Genomic DNA, 9524 nt, shown 5'->3' with positions numbered 1-9524 from the left:
GATTTCCTTTTGTTGAAAATGGCAAAACAAAAGCCAGCAAATTGGGAAGGAAGCAGGAAACCTAGTTAGTGACTGTCAGATTTGAATATTTAATAGCCATGAAAATGCTTACTTTTGTTATATTTTAGCACTTTTCTCCCCAACTCATTTTTGCCTTTTCCCTGCACTTTTAGAAAGTCATGGTTTTTCACCTCTGTTTGCTAATAAGGATGCAGTTAAATAAAATTTGTGATTGTGCAAAGCTAAAATTTATGATTATAGTTTGAGAGAAGCCTATTCAAAAATTTAATTAATCACTTCCTGTACCACTCCTGACCCATTCCTCAGCCAGGACTCGTCCCCTCTTCTAAATAGAAAATTTAACCTCGAATAACAGAACTAAGGTAAAAATAAGGAAGCATGCTTAGTCCTTTTATGTTTGTTCTAGCCCTGTTAATTTACTTACTGGTTGAAAATATGTTAAAGGACCTTGTTGAAATAAAATTCTTATTTCATGATTATGTTAGAAAAGCAGGTTCTGGGACTAGAAGTGAAACTCTCTTCAGTGTAGCAGTTGTTAGAATTTTTCCAGAAATGAATTGCTTTCCAAAATGCTGAGTTTTCAGCCATAATGACCTTGATCTTTGCATTTATTTGCTTGTATTTATTTTTTGCACAATTGTCATTGTTCCAGAAAGAGCTAAAAAATCATCATGTATTTAAAACAAGCACACAAACCAGTTTCCCTTGTCCTAGGGCTGTGTGAAGAAGAATAAAGCTCTCATTTTGCCAGTACCCAATCATCAGCTTGAGTTGGCATCTCCTAGGAACAGAATTTATTGAAGCAATTTATCCTGGCTAAATGTGATATAAATCTGTGTACACCTATGTACATACAGGCTCTCTTCCATTACAGCAATGCTGCAGCATCAGTTTCCTTCATAGTTAGACCCTGCTCCTATCATGTTGAAAGATGACTAAGAAGTCCTTTTTATTTTATGGGGCACCCCACAATTTTAAACACTGATTAGTTGTGGAATTAATGATCAGACTACCACCCCTAGGGTGAGACTTAAGAAAGTAGAAGAGATGTTATCTAGCTATCCTCTGAGTTTTAGCCTGGTTTTCTGATTACCAGGCACAGTCCAACTCTTTTAACATTTTATTTTAATGTAGACCCGACTAAAGTTAACCTGACATTTTAGGTTATTTCCAAGATAAAAATGTGAAGTTTGGCTACAGTTTTGAAAACGTGTCTAGGCCTATTCAAATTGTAGTTCTTCCCCTTCGTCTTTCCTGTGTACATTCATATACATTTCTCTATAGTGGAAGGATATTTGAAAATGTCCTTTGGGAGTTTATTGAGAAAATTTTTATTTACCCCACACACACCTTATGCTCTACCCTTTCAAAATGCTGTTGAATAGAAATATTTTTACTAGGGTTTGCATTTGTAATCCTTAGTCATCTTTACCTCTTTATTCCTAGTAAGGACATGAGAAACATATTCATATTAGAATTATTGTTCTTTGACAAAGAATTTTGATCAACATTTCAAGAGTTTAGCTTCAATAATTAAAAAACAACAACAGTATAAAATATAAACCCTGTTAAATTCTTTGGAGAAATAGAGAGGACGGATGGTGATGCCTTTTAGTGCCATTCTTTAATCCCCTGCAGCAACACACATCTGTTGGCTGCAACAGAGCAGCCCAAGAACTCTGGGTGAGAGCAGCACAAACAGCCGGAACATATTCACCCAGTAAACCCCCAAAGAGGCGACATTTGTTTTATTGCTGCTTTTAAAAACCTAGCCATAAATAGAATCAGAGGGGGGAAGGGCACCAATATTTCTCCATTTGCCAGACAATTGGGGGTTGGGGGTGGGGAGAGAGAAGGAGGCTCCCAGTGGGGAGAGAAGGTTTTTATTTTTTTATTAATGAAAATCATTTCCCGTGCAGCCCAATAGGATGGGTGCTTTGTTTTCTTTGGCAATAATCTGGGATAAACGGCCCTTGCCAACAGTCTCGTAGTTTATACACCAGGGAGCCAGATTATGGCCTTGTAAAATGGAGCACCCCTCCTATAATCCCTTAATTAATTAAATGACAAATTTTGGTCTTCTCTAGTTCAGAAATATGGCTTCCGCATCGAGCGTTCAGTGGATTTATTGACATAGGGAACTGCGCTGACTGTAATTCAGAGGGCTAGAGAAGTATGTTATATACTGTAGCCGAATAAGGGAAAATCTAGCAAAAGGTTGGAAATTTCTTGACTATTCAGGTCTAAATTTTTGTGATTATAAGTTTCCATTGAGGCACAGTAGATCATATGCCACCTGTCTAATGGGTCTCCCCAAAGTAGCCTGTGTTTATAGCTTTGATAGATGGCATCTTGGAACACCTGTTTCTAGGCTTGATATTTTTGAAGCACTTTTTTTTACTCCAGCGTATTTAACATAACTTTCCCCCTCTTCCCCCTCCTCAGCTCCGCTCTGCTCTATGAAATATGGGAGACGACAGACCGTTTGTGTGCAATGCCCCGGGCTGTGGACAGGTACGTTTACAATATACTTTATTGTGAATGTCTCGTTGTGAATCAAAGTGGCTGTTTTATCACTAAGGCAAAGAGTTTAAAGCCGGTATTTTACGTGATCACTGGAGGTAATCAGATCAGCGGATTTGCAGTGTGTAAATCCAAGTTATGAGGAAGTGTAGACACTCTACCATAATGAAATCTGCCTTGCTCGCTTTCATATTGTTATTCTACTGGCGTTTGTTTCCCAGCACACAGTGTTGAAGAATACATGTTGCTCTCTACTCCTTTCTAAAGCTGTCCATCTAAATACAAAGCAAGTTTAGAAATATCTTTTCCTCAACCCTCATGGATATAAAAGTCTGCTTAACATATTTGGATAGGCAGCTGAGAATGAGCCCATTCATTATGAACCCCAATTTGCCAGGGTCTATTTGAATTTTTTAAGTAAGGAAAAAAATGTTTCTACTGTTGATTCAGAAAATCATTGTTAGCAGCTAAGGTGGGTAATATATCTGTGAAATACATACCTAACACAGAACTCAAAATCTCATAGGAATATATTAATTACAAGATTTCTCAGCCATTTTCCCTATCTGACACCATGAAATGCCTTATTCTTTGTGTCAGTTGCCATGTATTGTTTGCATGTGTATATTATGTGTCATATATTTTTATCATATACTTTTTTAATAACGTAATTTTCTTGAACTTGCACCTTGTTAACTCTTCTTCCTAGATCCTCCTTATTGCTATGTTTCACAAAGCATGAAGGAAAGGAATACAAAGGAATACAAAGAAAGTTTTATCTGACTTCATGAACTGATTTTATCGAACCTGAGGCTTGAATTTCTTTTCATTTAGGAATATGTCATGTGACTGTCCAGTGACACTTACTGGTGGTATGTGAGATTGCAGACTTGGTCTATTAAACACTTTAAATGCTTAGACAAAAAGAAGAGAGATTTAAGTTCCAGAGATTCCTAAGATTTGGAATTTGAGAGGTGAATGGGAATGGGGGGGTGGGGGGGTGGTAATAAGAAATGAACAAAGGGATGACTCTAAATTCCAGTGAATGCTAAAATTTTCAGAAGGACTAAAAGGCCATTGTATCCTGAAGTATTCAGCATTATAGGGTTTATTTCCTTCCTTGTCAAAGCTTTTACCTTTATTGTTAACTGCATGTTTGGTGTAGGCCAGAGGTGCAGGGGGTGAGAGGATTCACCAGAGACAGAGTGGGGAACAGAACAGGCACATTGACTAAAATACACTGCTAAGGGGAGCAGCAAGTGAGATAGGAGAGGTCTGCTGCACCATGTGTGGGTTAACTCCCTGGCCAGGATCGAACTCATGCTGCCACAGTGTCTGGCCATAACTTGATAGTGCTGAGACTTTAACCCCTGATCCACGAGGGAGGCCCTTCTTCTTCTTCTTCTTTTTTTTTTTTTTTTTTTGACAAAACAAGCCAGTTGGAAGAATAGGGTATATTTGTTGCATTTTTTTAGCCAGCTTTTTCTGAACCTGATTCTTCCAAATTTTTTTGTATGAATTTGTGAATAATTGTATTTACTGTGACTATGTAATTGTTACCTAGTACTTTGCATTTTGGGAAAAAAGATTTATTTTCCTTTTATTTGCTTTTCTTCACTTAATGTTTAAGCTGCTCAGTATCTGTACCCCCTCTGATTTGCTGTATGCGTTAAATCACCCAGACAAGGACTTAAAGAAATACAAATGTATGATAAAAATAAAGTATACAGGAAAAACATCTCATAAGATTTCTGATGAAGAAAGATACAAGTAGGGTTTCTTCATATTGTCTTATCAGAAAAGAGTAATTTTAGCTGACATTTTGTGAAATTCTAGAAGGATTTTATGTTTGTTTTTGTTTTGGTATTATTTTGGACTAGAGGAAGGGAAACAGAAGGGACTTTTTACTTGATTCCTTCTTGTACTGTTGGGTTCTGTTTGTCATAAGTTTTTCCCATTCCCTTACTTGTCCATTTCTGTTCTTTGTTGGTATTTTGGTTATTGCGATTCTTTATAACCTCTCCTGTAGGTTCTGAAGGCTCCCCACCCTGTCAAGTGTGGAACTCAGAAGATTGCTACCTTTTGAATTCAAGTTACTTGTTTCATAGAGAAAGTTTAGGAAGCTACTGCTTAAGGCTTTGAAGGTAGCATGATTTCATCCTTTTACCTCCTTTGCATATAAAAAACTTTATGGTTAGATGATTGTAGTTATTTAGTTATAGTCTCCTTCCAAGTTTCTCCCAGCACCTAGTACAAATAACTGTAGAGTAAAATGTCTATATAAAATTTACTGTGATTCCTTTATGTTACATGAAATAGTGAAAATCTGGCACTGAAGATAAATTTGGTAAAGTGAACAACCCTGGTTCTGTCATCCAACTTCCTTTTAATCCCTTAAAAATGGTTGCATTCTAGAGCCATTCTGAGGCCTGGAAGCTATTTATAGTCTACTATCATTGATTCAAATTCTTTATTCTAGAAATGGTAGAATAATAAAAAGGCTCTGTAAATCCCAGCAGAAATACTAAGGACCATGATAATTTTTACAGGACATGGTTTAGAACTTACTGGCATAAAAAATTAAAAAAAAAAAAAATCTGTGGCTTTTACCTGTTAGAGTAAAAAGGAATGAAAGCAAATTGTAATTGAAGAGCCAGATCCTTAAAAACAAACAAACAAAACTATAGGATTTTACAATTTAATATCTGTTCCCTACCCAGACTTTACCTTATATACCCCTAACTCAGAAATCATCTTATGCCTTAATATTAAGGGAAGGTGAAAGGAAAACTCACCTAAAATAGACTAGTGGATTATGCTCTCCACCGTATAATCACAACCACCAGGCTTTCAGTGGATACGTAAACATGTTTTGGTTGCTAGGTCTTTAATGGCTGTTATTTTTGGATTCTGTTCATGATCCACTTCCCAACAGTAAGTCTGATGCTACGCAGCTGAGTTCTAAATATGCTGCATGTACGTTTGTTTGAAAAAAAAAAAAAAATGGCTGCTGAAGGTTGTGTTCTTTGCATTCTTATCTGAAAAGGCAGATGATAGTTTTTTGAGCGCTCTCAACCCTATTCTCCTATTGAGATGCTTTGTTTCTCTTGAGGCCTCATCACCCTCTTGCTGTGGAACTAAGGGAAAGCAATATTCCTGCTAATACCACTCTATGGAATTTGGTAACAGGAGTAGTTAATAGCAGTGCCTCCAGAGAATGGGTTGGTGTTGTTAAGGCAACAGTGCCCCAGATACCTTGTATCAAAGGGGTGGTTCGATTTGAGTTGTATGGGTGTTCAAAATATTTATAAGATAGCATCTATTTAGGGCCTCCATCATGGCGCAGCGGTTGAGCGCTGGGCTGGGAGGCCGCCCGCAGCCTCTGTAGCGCTGGTTCGTTCCCTGGCCGCCAACGAGGGTCCCACAAAAAAAAAAAAAAGATAACATCTATTTAAAGACATTGTTAACTGTAAAGTGACTTTGCCTCTGTGCTATTGTTAAAATAAAATAATACAAGTGTAGAAAGTCTTGGAAGTTTTGAATTGCTTTGGGGGTGACTTTTATTTGAAGGTAGATTATAAAATTGTTCTATATCTCTCAGTAATCTCAAATATGAGATGTTATTTCATGTGGGTACAGTTAGATAACTATCTTTTGGAAGTTTTTTGGTCCAATTTTAATTACCAGAAGCCCACAAATTCTGTATTCCTATACCTCCATCTCAGACACTTGACATTGGTTTGTAATCCAAATTATACAGATTTAAGTAGTCCTTCTGGCTATCATAATCAAGTCTTTGAGCAGAAACTGGTCATATAAACTTACTACTTAGAATGTTTATTTCCTTAAGAACAGGAATACTTTTCCTCTGAAGAGATGCTACTAATGGAGAGTATTATTCTGTTATTAGCCATTGAGAAAGGTTTCTGTCCTTTCTGTCTGTATCAAATTATCCATTTAAAGAAAATCCTTTGATCTTTTCTCTGTCCACTATGACTTGAGGGACTCTTATTCTCTCCCCACTCCTCATGCTCCTCCTCCCCGCCCCCCGCCCCAGATATATATTACCAGATCTTCTCCCAGAGGGCAGTTAGGTGCAAGTTGAGTTTCTGTTCATATCTCTCTGAGATGTGAAACCTATAACTGGTTCACAGACCTCAAGAGCCCGTCTTCCATTCTAAGACCACCAATAGCGGTAGTACCCTAGCTTCTTCTACCTCCTTATCTTGTCATATAATAGGAATAATGTTTATGGTGCTGCAGTCTGGCTTTACTTGGCATTTAACCAACCTCCAATGCTGTTTATTGCTTTGTATCCTCTGCCTCCATGAACATTATCCCTTAAATCTCTATTGCTTTGTAATATATGAGGCAACAAATAGCTTCTATGATTGGTTAAATGCTGGCATGCTACAAAGGTATATGTTTTATTGCCTATGTAACACAAATCTATAGAGATTATTCCTTTTATCCCAGCCCTCCCATAAATGGGCCATGCTGGTACTATGGAACTCTAGATTTTTAATTCTATCCTTTTGGCAAGTTTCTCTATAACCTGGCATTAACACAAAAGAAAACCAAAGAAGAGTGGGTTGATGCTGATTACTAATTCTTTATGTTAGGGGACCATCTTGAATTGGAGAATACCAAGGAAAGAAGTGACTCTGGTAGGTAAATGCCATTCGTGGTGATATATGCTAGCATTACATGCTTCGACAGGTGAGGACAATTTCAGGCGAACAAATAAGCCTTTCTTCCTCACCCCCTGCCAAGAGTTTAAAAAAATTCAAATTTTTATTTAATAATTCATATTTCATTCAATAATTCATCCAGTTCCCATCTGGTCAGAGTGCCTGCATGCTGTCATGCAGCTGAAAATACACTGCATTATACATAATTAGGCCAAATGCTAACCTTGTTTTTTGTAATATGTTAGTTTTGTAATAACTTTCAGTCTAGTCTGAATGATGCAGTTTTATTTTGTGATGGAAAGAGACCACTGTTCTGATCATGTAAACAAAATTGGAACTGGGATAAAAATGTAGAGGTGTTAAAAGCAATTAACTAAGTGTTTTAATGTGAGACTGGTGCTCTTGACAGTGGCCCTTAGAAACATGTAGTTGGTTATTTTCTTTTTTCATGTTACATTTATTATTATTTTGCTAAGAGTTTACTAGATTAAAAGCATCCTTGCTCCAGTCTGCTTAAAAGAAAGAAAGAAAGACTATGAACCTAATTGGGGTTAGAACCAAGAAATTAAAGTGACAAAATTTTCAGTTGCTCACTTTTGTTTTCTGTGAGTTTGGCTTAATATGTGAAATGAGAGCCCAGAAACTGTTCTCAGAGCATTCCTGGTAGGAGGCGGGGGGGCGGGGGAGGGAATCCTGTTATTTTTGTATCTCAATTTTTACTAAATCAGGAGAGGGCCCCTTTCCTAGCCCCTTTTACAAACTGCTGAGTTTATAAAGTGCTTTCTGGATCTGAGAACTTATCCTTTATTAATCCCTCTTTTACCACCCCTCAAAACCACATATAGCTAGATTGTTAACTTACAAGATATTGTCATCATTATATAGAATTCTTCATTCTTTTATCAAATACTCTTCCAGTAATGCAGCAGATTGAAGAACAGCCAGTGTGCTCCCTCTCTCTGGTTAGCGTGTTTCTTTAATGCAGATTGACTTGCTCAGCAGTCGCATTTTGTCTGAAGCCCTTGTTAGGGCCTACTCTGTATGTGGATTCATAACACATCTGTGTGTACATCTACAGTGCTGTATAAATAATAATAAGTAATCACCAGATGGCCTATAACTGCTCCTCTGGACCCGCTGAGTCTCTTGAAGCTGTTAGTAAAGTCTTCTGGCGTTTTGCTGGGAAAAACTTGTCATAGATTTATTTCTAAAAAAATTCAAACTCACAACTGGGTGTTTAGTACTAGATATTGCTGTCTGTGTTGTAAATATTTAACAGGCTTTGTACAATGACAAGTAAAAGCGCCATTACTAACCACACACAGTGACTATGGCGTTCTTCTTCCCTCCCGGCCATTTAGAAAGGAAAAGAAATGCCGATAAATTGTGCATTATGAATAAGGTGCAAGAGATGCTCTCTGGAAGCGCTTTCATAGCAGAAAGAGACCTTCAGCAATCTGCTTAAAGAATGGAACTGGGCACACATAAACATTTTTTTTTAACCGTATGCCAGTGACTTAAATAAAACACAATGCATCTTTGAAGTTGGACTTTATAATACAAGAAAAGCCCCTTCAGCTGGAGTTTGGTCAGAGCCAGGATTTGAACTTAAATTGAGTCTTATAACCAAATAATAAACCCTTTTGAAAGGGTTATTGTTGCAAGTGTTAGTAAACACATAACTCAGTTTCATTTGGCTGACATTTTTGACTTTTGGTTATGTCTAAAATTTTAAGATTTATATTGTTTGTTAGTGTTTATTAAAGAAAAGCCCTTTCTGTCCTCTTCATTCATTTCTGTAAAATTTTCTTTTTTGGGGGAAAATCTTCTTTCTGGTTTAGCTTATAATTTCTGTACTGTGTTTTGCTAAACTAATCCCCTCACTCCAATACTATTCCTCAGTACAGTGATACATGTTTTTAAAAATCAAAATGGAACTGATTACCTCTAAATTTTAATGTTTTTATCAACCATTGTTTTGTATCTCATGAGGTACCAAACCGGTCTTAAACAGAAATTGGTTGTTTTTTTTTTAAACTCTCAAACCTAGTTTTCTTTTGTTTGTTGAGGGTTGAATCCATTTAGTGTCAGAGGACTATCTTATAAATCATAAGCACATGGCTATGACTTTCAAGTAGGATGTGTAGAAAGCTTTTCTTTTTCAAAATCTCATCAAATATACAAATTTGAGAGAGAATGCTGCTATTAATAGTTTATTGTAGGTAGATTTTGCTTTTTAGATTCTCACGAAATTATCAGGGTGAGGATAGGATTTTTTTAAAAAGAAGT

The 9524-nt window shown here is 36.8% G+C and overlaps 1 protein-coding gene across 5 annotated transcripts in view; it reads left to right on the top strand.

The window, feature by feature from the left end:
* Nucleotides 1-2480: 2480 nt before the first annotated feature.
* LOC311184521 (cyclic AMP-dependent transcription factor ATF-7) overlaps nt 2481-9524 on the top strand; it is a gene marked incomplete at both ends in the record, with an annotated part of 73485 nt that continues 66441 nt past the window's right edge. For 4 of the 5 annotated variants that reach the window (XM_084254609.1, XM_084254610.1, XM_084254608.1 and 1 more), the window contains one exon: nt 2488-2535. In XM_084254609.1, coding sequence (XP_084110735.1) covers nt 2488-2535 — 48 coding nt within the window. Of the gene's footprint in view, nt 2536-9524 lie in introns of all 5 variants that reach the window. The other variant, XM_084254611.1, reaches the window with a different exon arrangement.

The sequence above is a fragment of the Talpa europaea genome, assembly GCF_964194135.1.
Source record: "Talpa europaea genome assembly, chromosome: 15".
NCBI lineage: Eukaryota > Metazoa > Chordata > Mammalia > Eulipotyphla > Talpidae > Talpa > Talpa europaea.
This window is presented reverse-complemented; position numbering and strand designations above follow the sequence as displayed.